General features: G+C 38.6%; 1 protein-coding gene across 1 annotated transcript in view; it reads right to left on the bottom strand.

Annotated features, from left to right (window-relative positions):
• LOC124622243 (myrosinase 1-like) overlaps positions 1 to 18,177 on the bottom strand; it is a 98,996-nt gene that overhangs the window by 69,074 nt on the left and 11,745 nt on the right. Inside the window, exon 3 of the mRNA XM_047147898.1 lies at positions 14,957 to 15,090. Coding sequence (XP_047003854.1) covers positions 14,957 to 15,090 — 134 coding nt within the window. The remainder of the gene's footprint in view (positions 1 to 14,956; positions 15,091 to 18,177) is intronic.

Below are 18,177 nucleotides of genomic sequence, written 5' to 3'. Positions count from 1 at the left end.
GACACTGGACTCGCATTCGGGAGGACGACGGTTCAATCCCGCGTCCGGCCACCCTGATTTAGGTTTTCCGTGATTTCCCTAAATCGCTCCAGGCAAATGCCGGGATGGTTCCTTTCAAAGGGCACGGCCGACTTCCTTCCCCGTCCTTCCCTAATCCGATGAGACCGATGACCTCGCTGTCTGGTCTCTTTCCCCAAACCAACCAACCAATCTTATCCTAATTTCAATGAGAGCGACTCTCTTTGCCTTCATTTCTTTCTTCTTTGCCCTCGATTGTTTGTTAAATGTATTATTTTCGCTCGATCGTTTGGTAAGTGTATTCTATGTGCTCCTGTGCGTATCTTACCTGGTAAACCACGCTCCAGTACTACTGAAATTGTTCCCTGATATCTTAACACGTGTATTATGCTGTCTCTTCTTCTTGGCGGTGTTCTCCACATCCTGCTTCCCTCTCCGATTCCGCAGAGAATTTCCGTAGTCCTAATTTTATTAGCTCAATTAATTTTCAACATCTTCCTGTAGCACCACTTCTCAAACGGTTCCATTTTCTTCCTTCTCGATTTTTCCACAGTCGGTGGCTCACGTTCCATTCAGTGCTGTGTTCCAAGTGTATACTCTCAATATATTTTCCTACAATTAAGGGATGTATTTGATTCTATTGATTTTCTTAGATAGTTGGTTTTTATGTCCTCCTTGTTCCGTGAGTCACCTGTTACTTTGCAGAATTCCTTAACTCTGTGTACCTCATGGTCCCCAGTTCTGATATTAAATTTATCGTAAATTTCATTTCCTTTACGTCTCATTAATTTCGTCTTTATTAGGTTTGTTCTCAACCAGCGTTGGGCGGTCCTTAGGCTGCTAATTCCATTTTACAGGCCCTGTAATGCTTCCTCACTTTTACTGATAGCAATATTACCAGCAAACCTTAACATTTCTATCCATTCAGCCTGAGCCGAACCCTACTTTCCCTCATTATTATCATGGCTTCTACAGTGTGAAGATTGGACAGTAGAAAATAATGACTGCACCATTATATGCACCATCTTTAATCCGAATATTTCGTTGTTCATCTTCTACTCTAATTTCTTCCTTTCATTTGTTCCACAAACTGTGCAGGGTAAGTCTTTCTACAGTTAACAATATTTATTTTACAAAAACTATAAAACTTATAAATTTGTCGTTTGTGACAAATGAAAGAATAACTTTCACCAACTGCGACATAATCGCGCGTATAAACAGTGATCCAACACTATAAAATGCTTTTTCATTCCCGTCTATGATCACAAATGAATCGTCTAAAGAATTCATTTGTGATCATAGATTGGAATAAAAAATCATTGAAAGAATAACTCACAAAGTTAGCTCGCATATCTTTGCTGCAGGTAGAAATTGTGTACAGACCGCTACAATTACTGTTGTAAAATGGCAACACGCGTAGAGGAGGAGCTGTATATTCTGTGGTATCACGAGGAAAAATTGCCATTTACTGTGCAGCGAAGTTTTAGAATAAAATGCGGAAGAGAAGCATCTGGCAGGAGTATTGTTGCGTGGTACACGACGCTTAAACAGACCGGTAGTGTGTTGGACCTACCGCGAATTGGCCGGCCTTCAGTAAGTGAACGAAATGTCGGTGCGGTGCAACAGGCGTTCTTACGAAGCCCCTCCAAATCTACTTGACGCGCATGTCACAATTTAGACATTCCTAGACCACAGTGAAAGGAATTCTACACAACGGACTGCACCCGCATGCACAAAAGATCCAAATTAGACAAGCGTTACAACCCGGTGATAGAACTTGTCGAGCGGCTTTCGTGACTGTGATACTGACCCGAATCGACACGAAGAGTGAGTACATTCAACTAATCCGTTTTTCAGATGAGGCTACTTTCCCCAAATCAGGTAAAATTAACCAAGACTATGTAAGGACATGTGGTTCGGAAAGTCTACATGTTGCTTTATGTCACGTTAGGGAGTCTCCTTAAAGGACTGTGTGGTGCGATTTCTTACACAACAGAGTAATTTGACACTTTCTATTGGCCGAAAGATCAGTAATAGTTAACTATGCTATAACAATTTGCAGAACAGCAACAGAGAGACTTGCTGCCTGACGTGATTCTTCACCAAGATGGTGCACCACCACACTGTATATTGCATACTAGAAATCTTACGAGTATTAATGAAACCTGCTGAAATGTAGATTGGGCTTAATGGCCCCACTGACTGGCCTGCAAGATAACCAGACGTAACGCATTGAGATTTATTTTTGTTTAGGTGCTTAAAGAACAATGTTTACGTTACATAATTACCTGATCTGGATGCATTAAAAGGAAGGATAACAAGTAATGTTGCTTGTGTTTCACAAGGAATGTTGTCAAACGTATGATGTGGAAGCGATATGGGATAGACACTCTTCGAGCAACAAACGGTGCACATGTTGAAGGTAAATATCATTCTTAATTTATTTGGTGATTTATTCTTTCGTTTGTCATAAACCGCAAATTTATAAGTTCTTTAGCATTTATAAAATAAATACTCGTAATTGTACAAATACTTCAGCCCCACCATGTACCTTATCTGTATTTCCCTACACCGTATACCCATAATCGTATTTTTCTGAGAATTTATAACTCCTTGCAACACTCTACTTGACCACACTACTATATACTATACTGTGGTATATATGCTACTGAAACAAAAATGATTGTAACATCTGCATCTGAAATTAGGTAGATCATCATGACTGTAAAATTAAAATATCATATGGCTAGGATAGTATCTCCAATAAGACATCAAAAAGTTGTGGTCCAATGACACGGAATAGTCTTAGTCAAGTACGTAATACTTCGTTGACTTATATCGTTTTTCCGGAAAAACCGTATGATGTCATTGGCAGCTCTCTGTATAAAAAGGATGACTCTACAGTTGAGAAATTTACCGCCCAGTGCCGCTCCTTACATCATTTTCTGGAATTTTTTTTTTTTGAAAAGGCAAGGGTTTTCGCTCTCTTGGTACTAATTGGATACATAGCGCTTCACAATTTGGATTTGAAAATGTCTATTCTAGTGAGTCAGTAATTTATGCATTCATAAGGTACATTTTAAACTATTTAAATGATAAAATATCTGTGACTAATCGAAGGCATTTGATTGCTTCAGCCATAATATTGTATGCAGAAGTCAAGTTTTTATGCAGTTAAGCAAATTCCTGGTTTAGTTCTTACTCCTGAAACCGCACATAGAAAGTTACCGTCGGCTATCCCAGCAATATATAAAGTAAAGCCACAGCATCTACATGAGGAGACGATACAATTTGAGTTCCGCATGACCCAACTATTGGTCCGTTATTGTTCTTGCTGAAGTTAATGATTTGCATATTATTTGAATCAGGAGGCAGAATAAGTCCTGTTTGCCGATGTTGCAAGCACTGTAATGAAGCAAAGCAAAGAATCATCAGCAGACAAAACAGTAAATGATGTTTTCGTGGAAGTTGCTGAATGGTTTTGCACAAATCACACTAAACATTGAAGAAATGTAGTTCATCCAATTTTTGCAAGCAAATATATCCCACATCCTATTAGCATCGTATCCTTACAAGAAATGATAAACACATTAGAAAATCGTAATGTGTTAGGTATGCATGCTGATGAACACTTAACCTGGCAAAACCAAACAGTAGACATGCTACACTGTTTAGATTCTGATAATTTTTCGACAACTGTAATTACCAACTTTGAGGATACAGATGTCAGTATGATAACGTATTTTACTAGTTGTATGCGTTTATACCGTTTTTGTGCGACTGTAATGCAAGTCTAATTAAAACCATTCTCGACGTTCTACCACACATATAAGATTTTCGTGCACAGCACTTCCACTGAGACACTTTATATTTATGTCTCTATTTTGTGTAGACCCACTGCCGTCTCGTTACTTTGTTCTTATATTGCAATACGCACCGATACTTTGTGTTGTATTGGTGGTAATGAGAGCTATAGCTCTCTGTATATTTTTATATTTTTCGAGTGATTTTTTTATAAGTTGTTACTTCGCGGTGGTACGGTTGTAGGTTATCTAGTGTGAGTACATTCATAAATTTTATCTTTTTTGTGGTGTGTGGGGGGATTATTACATATCTATTGCGTATTTTATTAGTTTAAATAACATTTGGTTGCTAATGTTTATTTGGTCATTTATTCTGCATTTCTTTCTTCGGACATTTATAAACGGGGATGACATTGACATATATCAAAAAGTGGCATTTGTCAACTTCAATGAAACAGTTGCAATGCTGCATACTTTGGATAGACCACTACGGAATTTGAACTACGGTATAAAGAGTGTAAAAGAGTTTGTTAATATGGCAGCAGGCAGTCAGTATGCCAGAACACGTCGCCAAGAAAACTCCAACTTTCCACAATAGACAGTGACATAAAAATATCCAGTTACAGTAACAATAAGTATCTCCTAGCCCAGTAAGACAACTACTTTATAATAAACGCAAACATAGAAGAGAAACACATATTGAATGTGCAAACAAACATTAGCAACCAGACTTATTAAAACAAGTAAAACATACAATAGATAAATACCAACCATCCAGACACAACAAAGATGGTATCACATAAGATAAGCGATGTACTCACGGTAGACCACCTGGCACCGTACCACAGTGAAGTAAAAATTTCTAAATACAGAAGTTACGTCATATTAGGTAACTCTATATGTACATATATTCGTGTCAGTGCAAGTTCTGTGTAGCATACTATAGCAACACATAGGTGTAGAAGAACATTAAACAATACCATGAACACTTTAATGGCGATACATTAATAGTGTTTATCATAATAATTTAAAATGTGGAAACTCTTCATGATGATGGCAAAACGTCTCATAAAAAAAAGAAATATTTTATTCCAGAGACGACTGAAGTATTTTAACCCATTAAGACCTAAATTTTTTCTGGAGGAAGGAACATTTTCCCTTATGTGGTAATGCTCTTACGAAATCCTTCAATGATTTTAGATGTAAGATCTACACAAAAATATGCACCCGTTTCCAAAATATACTTGGGTCCATTTCATGGACTAAAATAACGGATTACGAAATATTATGTATTGCAGTAAATAGTAGAATGATCATCCAATAATTACCATGCAAAATAACAATAAAAATATTTAATTATACTGTGGAATATAGCGAACCAACCACGTCTGTGTATTCTGGTGGTCACGCTAAATTGACTTGCTGATTATCTTCATAGTGATGCCAAACAACTGGCAGCACTTGGGAATGATAAAAAGGCTGAATGTTCAAAAATGGGTACTTTAGTTTTCCATTGGGAAAATATACTATTCCTTTTGTTGCAGCTAATACGCAGAACACGTTAATATACACTGTTGTAACCAGAGGGTCTGAAGGGGTTAAAATAAAGCAAAGCGCGTATCATCATAATGAGACATATTACCGTCATAAAGGGTTACCAAACGCATTTAACTTATGTAACTGATACTGAGGTAATAGAGGCGATAAAACAGAGAAGATGACATACTTCACTTTAAGTGATTTGAGTATTTTCATGCATTAATGTATTATAGGAAAACGTTCTACGGGAACTTCTCTATTATGCAAAATGTATTCATTGGGGAGAAGAAAATAATTAAAACTAAGTTTGTATGTGGTACATCCCGTAGGTATGGCGCTGGAAATAAGCTTAGATGACTGCTGTGTAATAGGAGAAAGGTAAAATGATCGATTCGCGAAACTGCAGACCAATATCATTAACATCGATTTGCTGCAGAGTTCTTGAATATATTTTCAGTTCGAAAATAATTCATTTCCTTGCGACAGAAATGTTTATGTTCACGAATAAGTAGGTAATCGGTTTGCCCTTACTCTGCTTGAATGTTCAACGGGAAAATAAATTACTAATAGTGGTTCAGAGTGAACCCTCCACCAGGGACCACACAATGGCTTACAATGTGTATATATAGCTGTATGTGTAGATGTCGATGCAGATATCTCTTAAAGCAGCTGGAAATATTAACCACAGCCTAACAGTGCCTTGAGAATAATAGAGATATTCACCAGCACAATACTAGAAGGAAAAATGGTTTCCCTTCACTTTAAGGAGTCTAACTTTGGCACAGGAAAGATGAAATATGCAGCTACAAAACTCTTCGTTAGTCCATCCACGGAAATAAACTGTCTGACAGATAGCAGAAGGGTCTCTAATAGTAGATTAAAGACGCTCCTTCTTGACAGCTCGTTCTGTCTCAGAGAGGAATTCTTCAGCAGCAATAATTTGTCGTTAATTGCGGATATTCAACAAGTGCCCATGTAAATATTAATATTTTTTATTCATTATAAGTAATTGTCGTACACTTGTTCTGTTGACATATTACATACGATAACGTTCATCATGAATTTGAACTGTGGAAAAACTAACTAACTTTATTGTTCCACAAACCACTCTATTAAAATCTAACTCTTACTCGTTCTACATCATACTGAGAGGTTCCAAATATGAGCCACGGGATATGTAAGCAACTACTAACCAAGTAGCGTAGACTAGGGGTATATTTTGTTAATAATATTCTGTCTTCAGTGACAACATTTTTGTTTTCTTATTAGTATCCAGCGTATTTCAGACTTACAACTCATTTTAAAGAACCCTGTAGACTCAATGGACGATAAACCAGCCATTGTTCTTCACGTAACAAGAAAAGCTTATGAGGCAGGCTTACTGATAAGCAGCTAGAGAAGTGAAAGAAATAAAGTACTGGGAAACATTACTTGCATTTTACCACATAACATTCGTCCTCTACACTGGCGATATCTTTTACGGTTATGATTACATTTTAAACGATATGGCATATTGATGACAGTACTACGTATTTAATGTTCATGAGATGGAGTATTATATGTTATAATATTTTTGTTTAGATAGATTGACGAAATAGAATACTTACAGGAGAGACAGTTAACCGTTTTTCATTTACATTTTCAAGTTGTAACCTCGAGATCTGTAATGCTTATAAACTGACATAGTGACTCAAAACATCCATTACAGTTTAGTGCTCATATTTCTAAGTGTGTAATTTATACTTGTTGAAGCTGTGACTTAGTAATAACATCATATTATTTCAGTAATGCATTTCAATGTAATAAATTAACCTTCTGCAACATGACAGTGACTGAAATATGACGGCTGTGGGAAAGAGGAAGTGTGGTTTAACAGAGAGATAAAGAATCAGAGACAGAGAGATGGGGAGAGAAGTTTCTGGAAAGAGATGATGATGAGAGGGCCTTTATGAATGTTGAGTCTGTACTTCAAGAACATTGCTATATCGAAAACTTGAGTACACAATATTGATATTCCACAATAATATGTATTTAATAGTTATTTAAGACTTAGCATTTGGGTTTTCTTTGATCAGTCTCTGTACAGGCATGAACTCTCACTGATGTTGTGTGAACTATCTGTTAACAGCTGTCTGCCAATGACCTAGAGAGTTGATACCCAATTCGAAACGAACTATTAAATTAATATTTTTGTTGAGCATCTATACAGTGTATCCAAGTTTTTCGTATAAGAGGGTGTATTTATATTTAAAATAGGGATATGGTATTTTTAATGGTAATATGGTTCAAATGGCTCTGAGCTCTATGGGACTTAACTTCTGAGGTCATCAGTCCCCTAGAACTTAGAACTACTTAAACCTAACTATCCTAAGGACATCACACACATCCATAACCGAGACAGGATTCGAACCTGCGAGCGTAGCGCTCGCAAGGTTCCAGACTGTGGCGCCTAGAACCGCTCGGCCACCCCGGCCAGCTGTAATCGTAATATCTTTGAGGCTGTTGTACTAAAGAGACATTAATTAATGAGTACAAAAAGTAATATATTATGCTCATTATCTATTTGTTCATTGAGAATGTCTAGCAAAAATTTGTTGTCTGTATATTTCTAGCACACATAATGTGTTGACTTGAAGGCCTGTGGTTTATCTATGGCTTATTGTGAAATTTTGATTTATGCCTCGGTGAATGTATTTTCTCTCCTAAAGGTGAGTTACCATTCCTGATGTACAATGAATACTGAAACGTAAAACTTACTGCTGTTCATTACATCATATGGCAAATTATGTGCCCATACTACTTACATAAATACTGGGACAGCTGTTTATGTTGGTCAAGTTTGTTGCCACTATGAGGAAGGACATGCTTCATTCTACTGCTTGTGTAGTAACACATTTTGATACCACTTTTTAATTTTGGATTAACTGGCAATTTTATAAATGTCTATTCCAATCTAAGACACACTGAAATGTTGTATAGTTGTTGTGCTTCTTGGTAAAAAGTTGTAGTTTCAGTTTTGTTTCCTTTTTTTCTCATGTAATCAAGGAGGAAATCGATTGTGGATGGTCAGTATACATTGTTCATGGCGATTTATTTGAATAACACAATTTCATCACCAAAATCAAGTAGCGCATTTGGACGTTCATACTCTTATTAACTGTCTGTATCGTGCTAGATTTTATGTAATGGGATCTGTTGTGGACAGCTATATCTGTAGTTTATTTTCTGTAGGTGGTCGAGGTGTGTCTGTTGTTCTTTGCCGGCCGGTGTGGCCAAGTGGTTCTAGGCGCTACAGCCTGGAACCGCGCAACCGATACGGTCGCAGGTTCGAATCCTGCCTCGGGCATGGATGTGTGTGATGTCCTTAGGTTAGTTAGGTTTAAGTAGTTCTATGTTTTAGGGGACTGATGACCTCAGATGTTAAGTCCCATAGTGCTCAGAGCCATTTGATCCATTTGTTGTTCTTTATGCAAACTATTAGGTCTAAGACATTTTATGTCTCGTCTACCTCATGATCACTGATGACTTTGATAATAGGATGCAATTGGCTGTAGATATTACATAATCTCCCTACTTCAGTTTTAGTAGCCTAAAAAAGTTTGATAATGTTATCTATATGCCTGTAAAAGTAAATGATTTTACTAAGTAATGCATGATTTGAAAAAAATCTGGTGTTTAAAATGATCGAAATAAATATCTGCTCACAAGACAGACAAATTTTATTCCAATGCTAACGCATCTTGCTGACCATAAAATTTGTTGTTAAGCTCAAAATCATAATTATGTTTCAACACAAGTTCTAGAAGGTATGTACCGAGCGGGGTGGCGCAGTGGTTGGCACACTGGATCCGCATTCTGGAGGACGACGGTTCAAACCCGTCTCCAGCCATCCTGATTTAGATTTTCCGTGATTTCCCCAAATCGTTTCAGGCCAATGCTGCGATGGTTCCTTTGAAAGGGCACGCCAGATTTTCTTCCCAATCCTTCCCTAATCCGAGCTTGTGCTCCATCTCTAATGACCTCGTTCGTTGACGAGACGTTAAATTCTAGTTTCCTCCTCCTCCTCTAGAATGTCTGTAAGTTCCATAATTTCTGTTCTGGTATTTCTGTAAAATTTCTAAAGCTTTTGTTAATAATCTCTAATGTTCAATTTATTGGGACACCTCATTACAGATTTACAATATCAAAAAATGCTAGTTCAGCTTCACTGGGTACCTGCCAGTCTGTTATCTCGATATAGCTGATGTTTACGACCGTGCGTTATAAGGAAATAAGGGCCTTTTTAGAATTTGCTGCGTTTATAACGTAGATATCTCCTTCAGGCACTTTGATTTGGGTTCTTAAAACAGTGCTTGTGGATTTTTCATCATTATGTTTTTAGTTTCTTGAACTGTGGAGAGGAAATTGGTGTTATTCATTGTTTCTTTGATCTATCTCTCAAAATACTGTGCAGGATCTCTCTGAATTACATTGATGTTGTTTTGGGCAAAAAACTCTTCTTGTTTTATGCTTCGCCATCTACTTTTACTATAATAGTGGCATTGCCTTCATCAGCTTTAAGAGCTATTGATTTTCCTTTCAATTTTTAACTTACAATACTGGCTAGTTTTCTCTCATTATGTGTTGGTTCCTCAAGTGATTTTTTAAGGACACGTAGACTTTGTACGTCAATACAACCTGTTCTGTGAGGTCTTTTACACCAAATTTTGCATCTTTTATGATGTTACGGATCAAATGTCCATTGGTATAACTTTTACCTGATACTGGGAATGAGGCCTTTCTCAAACAGCTAAGTTTCATCCATTTTCTTCTTGTGTTGATAACAAGAGGCTGAAACACACATTCAGCAGCTTACTAACACTAAGTGAACAAACAGCACATATAACAGATTTCTTTCCATATTTAGTAATAACTGTCGAATAGAACAGCCTCACAAGATACAGCGAATACTGTTACCTTATTCTTGTCTCAAATAAAAATAAACCCTCTCATCTCCATCTCATAGAAACTCCTCCTGCCTTCTCTCCCCTAATTTCTCTCTCTATCTCTTTCTCTTCCTCTCTCTGTTCAGTCACACTTCCTTTCCCCCACTGCCACCTCATTGCAGTCACTGTCATATTTTAGTAGGCTTTTTCATTCCATTTGAATGCAAAACTAGTGTAGTATTATGTTATTCCCAAGTTACACTCACAACATCTCAAAATTACGCACTTAGCGATGTTGTTGTTATCATGGTCTTCAGTCCTGAGACTGGCTTCATGCAGCTCTCCATGCTACTCTATCCTCTGCAAGCTTCTTCATCTCCCAGTAACTACTGCAACCTACATCCTTCTGAATCTGCTTGGTGTATTCATCTCTTGGTCTCCCTCTACGATTTTTACCCTCCACGCTGCCCTCCAATACTAAATTGGTGATCCCTTGATGCCTCAGAACATGTCCTACCAACCGATCCCTTCTTCTAGTCAAGTTTTGCCACAAATTTCTCTTCTCCCCTTTCCTGTTCAATACCTCCTCATTAGTTACGTGATCTACCCATGTAATCTTCAGCATTCTTCTGTAGCACCACATTTCAAAAGCTTCAATTCTCTTCTTGTCCAAACTATTTATCGTCCATGTTTCACTTCCATACATGGCTACACTCCATACAAATACTTTCAGAAACGACTTCCTGAAACTTAAATCTATACTCGATGTTAACAAATTTCTCTCCTTTAGAAACGCTTTCCTTGCCATTGCCAGTCTACATTTTATCTCCTCTCTACTTTAACCATCATCAGTTATTTTGCTCCCCAAATAGGAAAACTCCATTACTACTTTAAGTGTCTCATTTCCTAATCTAATTCCCTCTGCATCACCCGACGTAATTTGACTACATTCCATTATCCTCGTTTTGCTTTTGTTGATGTTCATCTTATATCCTCCTCTCAAGACACTATCCGTTCCGTTCAACTGCTCTTCCAAGTCTTTTGCTGTCTCTGACAGAATTACAGTGTCATCGGCAAACCTCAAAGTTTTTATTTCTTTCCATGGATTATAATACCTACTCCAAATTTTTCTTTTGTTTCCTTCACGGCTTGCCCAAAATACAGATTGAATAACATCGGGGAGAGGCTACAACTCTTTCTCACTCCCTTCCCAACCACAGCTTCCCTTTCGTGTCCCTCGACTCTTATAACTGCCATCTGGTTGCAGTACAATTTGTAAAAAGCCTTTCGCTCCATGTATTTTACCCCTGCCACCTTCAGAATTTGAAAGAGGGTATTCCAGTCAACATTGTCAAAAGCTTTCTCTAAGTCTACAAATGCTAGAAACGTAGGTTTGCCTTTCCTTAATCTAGCTACTAAGATAAGTCGTAGGGTCAGTATTGCCTCACGTGTTCCAATATTTCTACGGAATCCAAACTGATCTTCCCCGAGGTCAGCTTCTACTAAGTTTTCCATTCGTCTGTAAGGAATTCGCGTTAGTATTTTGCAGCTATGACTTATTAAACTGATAGTTCGGTAATTTTCGCATCTGTCAACACCTGCTTTCTTTGGGATTGGAATTAGTATATTCTACTTGAGTTCTGCGGGTATTTCGCCTGTCTCATATATCTTGCTCGCCAGATGGTAGAGTTTTATCAGGACTGGCTCTCCCAAGGTCGTCAGTAGTTGCAATGGAATGTTGTCTTCTCCTGGGGCCTTGATTCGACTCGAGTCTCTCAGTGCTCTGTCAAACTCTTCACGCAGTATCGTTCTCCCATTTCATCTTCTTCTAAATCCTCTTCCATTTCCATAACATTGTCCTCAAGTACATCGCCCTTGTATAGACCCTCCATATACTCCTTCCACCTTTCTGCTTTCCCTTCTTTGCTTAGAACTGGGTTTCCATCTGAGCTCTTGATATTCATACAAGTGGTTCTCATTTCTCCAAAAGTCTCTTTAGTTTTGCTGTAGGCAGTACCTATCTTACCCCTAGTGATATATACCTCTACATCTTACCCCTGGTGAGACAAGCCTCTATATCCTTACATTTGTCCTCTAGCCATCCCTGCTTAGCCATTTTGCACTTGCTGTCGATCTCATTTTTGAGACGTTTGTATTCCTTTTTGCCGGCTTCATTTATTGCATTTTTATATTTTCTCCTTTCATCAATTATGTTCAATATTTCTTTTGCTACCCAAGGATTTCTAGCAGCCGTCGTCTTTCTACCTACTTTATCCTCTGCTGCCTTCACTACTTCATCCCTCAAAGCTACCCATTCTTCTTCTACTGTATTTCTTTCTCCCATTCCAGTCAATTGTTCCCTTATGCTCTCCTTGAAACTCTGTAAAACTTCTGGTTTTTTTAGTTTATCCAGGTCACGTCACCTTAAATTGCCACCTTTTTGCAATTTCTTCCGTTTTCATCTACAGTTCATAACCAATAGATTGTGGTCAGAGTCCACATCTGCCCCTGGAAATGTCTTACAATTTAAAACCTGGTTCCTAAATCTCTGTCTTACCATTATATAATCTATCTGAAACCTGTCAGTATCTCCAGGCTTCTTTCATGTATACAACCTTCTTTTATGATTCTTGAACTAAGTGTTAGCTATGATTAAGTTGTGCTCTGTGCAAAATTCTGCCAGGCGGCTTCCTCTTTCATTTCTTCCCCCCAATCCATATTCACCTACTACGTTTCTTTCTCTCCCTTTTCCTACTACCGAATTCCAGTTACCCATGACTATTAAATTTACGACTCCCTTCACTATCTGAATATTTTCTTTTATTTCGTCATACATTTCTTCAATTTCTTCGTCATTTGCAGAGCTAGTTGGCATATGAACTTGCACTACTTTGGTAGATGTGGGCTTCGTGATTATCTTGGCCACAATAATGCGTTCACTATGCTGTTTGTAGTAGCTTACCCGCACTCCTATTTTTTGAATCTTTATTGAACCTACTCCTGCATTACCTCCATTTGATATTGTACTTATAACCCTGTACTCGCCTGACCAAAAGTCTTGTTCCTCCCGCCATCGAACTTCACTAATTCCCACTACATCTAACTTTAACCTATCCATTTCTCTTTTTAAATTTTCTAACCTACCTGCCCGATTGAGTGATCTGACATTCCACGCTCCTATCAGCTAACGCCAGTTTTCTTTCTCCTGATAATGATGTCCTCTTGAGTAGTCCTCGCCCGGAGATCCGAATGGGGGACTATTTTACCTACGGAATATTTTACCCAACAGAACGCCATCATCATTTAACCATACAGTAAAGCTGCATGCCCTCGGGAAAAATTACGGCCGTAGTTTCCCCTTGCTTTCAGCCGTTCGCAGTACCAGCACAGCAAGGCCGTTTTGGTTAGTGTTACAAGGCGAGATCAATCAATCATCCAGACTTTCTGGCCTCCCAACGGATGCCCCTCCGTTGTGGTTGCACCTGCGGTACGGCTATCTGTATCGCTTAGGCACGCAAGCCTCCCCACCAACGGCATGGTCCAAGGGTCATTGGGGGGGGGGGGGGGGGAGGCTTAGCGATGTAAGCAATAAAAATACATTGGGTATTTTTAGTTGCTCTTCTTGTTCACAAGCAACTCAACGTCACTGGTATTCTTTGGGATAAGAAGATGCCTATAGGTCTAAAATCAAAGATATACCACACAATGATGATCAACAGTAAAACTATTCATTAACTATCTGGAGTGGCTACAAACAAAGAGATGTTGCAGAAATGGAGACTTTGGTGGTAACGATACATCATTCGGGCAGCCCCTACTTCAGTTATCAGCTCAGCTTATCATCTCAATGTCAAAGGCTAAGGACAATGTGGAAGGTCTAAATTATGGTGGATACGCCCTATAAAAGAAAACAGGAATAATACGACATTTTATATTGCAACATATCCACTTAGGTTAAATCTGCGCCATTTGAGTCATGCAGTACTGTCAAAAAAGTGCTAAATCCTTCAGAATGTAAATGTAGCTGTAAAGGTTTTTCACCGATGTAGAAAACAAATGTTGTGAGGTAAGGTGCATGTAATATTTTACAATATTTTATTTCTATCATTTCTCTATCATTTCGCTCATTACTATTGCGTCAGTTTTCTTGATACAAAGAAGCAACTGTATCGTTCTGTTACTGTTCGGCAAAGAACTCAAGCAGAAGAATTGTTAATTATGACTACAGAGTTCTAGAAAATGGAGATATAGCTTCTAAACGCTTTGGACAGTAGTTATAAAATAAAAATATTGTGATTGAGGATGGAATATTATTAACAAACTAAATCGTAAACCCGGAAGATACAGTCAAGGATAGCCTTCGACTTTATATGTAACAAGTAACGTATAGCTAAAATAACGGAAAGAGACTGTGTTTATGAGCTGATATTATGCTACGCTGTAATGTCACTGAAACTGTTGAAACCATTCCTCTTCTCTCTGACATAAATTTTTAAATTGTAGCAGCAATTGAGTGTCACATATATGCTGTCTCAGTAAATTTTATTTTATAATGTCCATTAAGTATAAAACACATCCGTAGCCGTTTCTGACACCATAGCAAAGCGCCTTTTCTGAAAGGCGTATTGCTGTCATTTCCAAAGGTTTCAGAAGGAGATGTGCTGGACTTACCCCGATACCTTTAAGAGCCTCGACGTCTTCTGCATACTTGTGGTACGAGTCACAAGCTACGTCACCATTAGCACCGTTGTTCGTGTATTCCGGGTGCTCGTGGAACATGTGGTCCCAAATGTTTTCACCTTTACCTGTAATGAGTTGAAGACAGTGATTAGACTGAAAGACGTAACGACGTATGCACATATCAGGCAATACAAAAAATAGGTGGAGTGATCAACACTCAGGGAAAGAATTATTTGCTATTTGTATTTTCATCGATACAAATTAGACCACTCTATTTATAGTGCTATTTAACATTTTAGTATCATTTCTTTACACTACATATTTAATTTTCGAAAGTTGTGAGACAGGGGAAAGACTGTCACCAGGCTTCCATGTTAGCCTGAATCCGTTTAATCCTCCTCTGGGCTTTAGTGCGAAAGAATGCCTGCTTGCGCAATGTAAGAATATACCTGTGTTATGCCGGTCAACATAGAGGACAAACACGTATTTCACCTACAAAAATTTCGGAGATTCGTCTGGGAGTTTCCTGAGTATTTTGTTGTAATAGATTTACTGTTTTCGAAAACAGGTTTCAGAGTAATTGTGTTTGTTCGATTTCTTACGCTGGCTTATTTTTGTTCCTACATTGCCCAGAAAATATCTCGAGAACGACGCGAATGTCAACGGACTGCGCTGTGTGTCTTGTTTGACAAAATACGTGTTCCATTTACTCTCGGTACTTGTTATCTCGTTCTTGATCTTTGCCCTGAATCTCGCGTTTGGTATTGCTCAGTTTTGTCTCGGATTTTTCTTTCCAGCAGTGTTAGTTATGCGTTGACTGTGGTATGGAGTAGTATCAACAAGTTTATAATAAATAGTTGGTAGACATCTGCGTCGGGTTCGCTGAATGCAGTAGAAGAGATGCGCAACGACGTCAGGCGGTCGCGAAGGGACAACTATCACTAAGTGTGTGTGTTTGATACGTAGGTATTTGTGTGTAAGGCACTTAAAGAGATTCATTTGTTGCCTTCATGTCCCTCAGGTTGCGTAAAAATGACAGTCTTGAATAAAATATGAGACTCAGAAACCTCATTAAGTCTTGAAAATGTACATTCGTATCTCTCATTTACAACGCAGGAAATTTAGCAATTTCGAGGAAAACCATTAAACACGCACACACATATATATACAGGGTGTTACAAAAAGGTACGGCCAAACTTTCAGGAAACATTCCTCACACACAAAGAAAGAAAATATGTTATGTGGACATGTGTCCGGAAGCTCTTACTTTTCATGTTAGAGCTCATTTTATTACTTCTCTTCAAATCACATTAATCATGGAATGGAAACTCACAGCTACAGAACGTATCAGCGTGACTTCAAACACTTTGTTACAAGAACTGTTCAAAATGTCCTCCGTTAGGGAGGATACATGCATCCACCCTCCGTCGCATGGAATCCCTGATGCGCTGATGCAGCCCTGGAGAATGGCGTATTGTATCACAGCCGTCCACAATACGATCACGAAGAGTCTCTACATTTGGTACCGGCGTTGCGTAGGCAAGAGCTTTCAAATGCCCCCATAAATGAAAGTCAAGAGGGTTGATGTCAGGAGAGCGTGGAGGCCATGGTATTGGTCCACCTCTACCAGTCCTTCGGTCACCGAATCTGTTGTTGAGAAGCGTACGAACACTTCAACTGAAATGTGCAGGAGCTCCATCGTGCATGAACCACATGTTGTGTCGTACTTGTAAAGGCACATGTTCTAGCAGCACAGGTAGAGTATCCCGTATGAAATCATGACGGTGAATCGAGGAACTAGAGTACATACTGACGAAACTAAAATGAGCTCTAACATGGAAATTAAGCGTTTCCGGACACATGTCCACATAACATCTTTTCTTTATTTATGTGTGAGGAATGTTTCCTGAAAGTTTGGCCGTACCTCTTTGTAACACCCTGTATATATATGCTTATCTAAAAGAACTGAAAACTAATTTCTGTAGCCCACTTCAGCCTCTTAACTGTGCGTTGTACTCACGACTGGTTGTTACAGGGTTAGAGGAGGAACAAGAAAACACAAAATCGTTCACAAATATGGATCATTCAAGAGGACACCTTACTGTGTAATTTGTACCGGTAGAGGCTATGGCATACAGTGTAATACTTAAAACAGTTGCCTACGGAACACCGCACTCTTACTCAAAACGATTAAATGGCACTGAGCAGTCTAAATATTAAAAAAAAACCTTTTGATGAGAAGGTGCGAATACAGCCGTGCTAGGAAGCCCTATTTATGGAGTTTTTGTTGAATATTGTGTCTCCAGGCTTTATTTATTTAGAGAAATATCGATATACTGTGCCGCCAAAGTAAGAAAGCCTGCTCTGCAACAGCGTTGAGCAGTCATATGTTCCACAATTGATCGAAAACTCGTGAAGGCCTTCTGAGAACGGTTTGAGAACTTTTTTGAAAGACATCATATTTCGGCCAGCGACTGTTAAACTTTTCATTTCCACTATTGCAATTTCTGCCTTATGCCATTATCAAGTGCAGAAGTTTTGGCTTTAAGCCATGTCTACTTTATACAAGATGGTTTAAGAACTGCCTAATCACTGATGTCCAGACCAGATGACCAATGATAATTCGGTCCAGGGTCTTTCCTCTACAGCTGTGGTTAAAGCGATGCGTCTGCAGATACTGGGACCAGTTCAGTCGTATCCTAGTTTGGGGATATGTACCAAAATTGCTTCCACTCACGAGATGAGATGCTGAACTCTCTGCCTCACCGAATTAAAACATTCTAAGAGAACTTCCTTTCCGTTTGCGACAGCCGTAGCCTGTTGCATTGATTTCGGGTGTGAATGGGCACAACATGCATGCCTGACAAGAATTTTAGGAATTTTTAGGTTTGAGGTCGAATCTATTCCTCTCTATATTCACACTTCCGCTGCGGATTGCTAGAACCTGGCTGTCAGTTGCAGTGGCCATTGCGAAATGCTCTACCATTGTCTGGACCATGTCTCTGCAAGTTGTTTGGAGACTCCTACTTCAGCACTGCAATATTTACTAGATATAATCTTCATGGATTGCCATACTTCTGTAAAACAACTGGACACGTTAATAATAATACAAAAACACTTTCTATGATCTACTTGCTCTACTTGATTGTGTGTCGAAGTTTGGTTCTCATTACCCGATAGGCTGCGAGCTTCTTCGTTGTTGCCCATTACTT

The sequence above is a fragment of the Schistocerca americana genome, chromosome 7, assembly GCF_021461395.2.
Source record: "Schistocerca americana isolate TAMUIC-IGC-003095 chromosome 7, iqSchAmer2.1, whole genome shotgun sequence".
NCBI lineage: Eukaryota > Metazoa > Arthropoda > Insecta > Orthoptera > Acrididae > Schistocerca > Schistocerca americana.
Note: the sequence above shows the minus strand (reverse complement) of the source record. Positions and strands in the feature narration are given on the sequence as shown.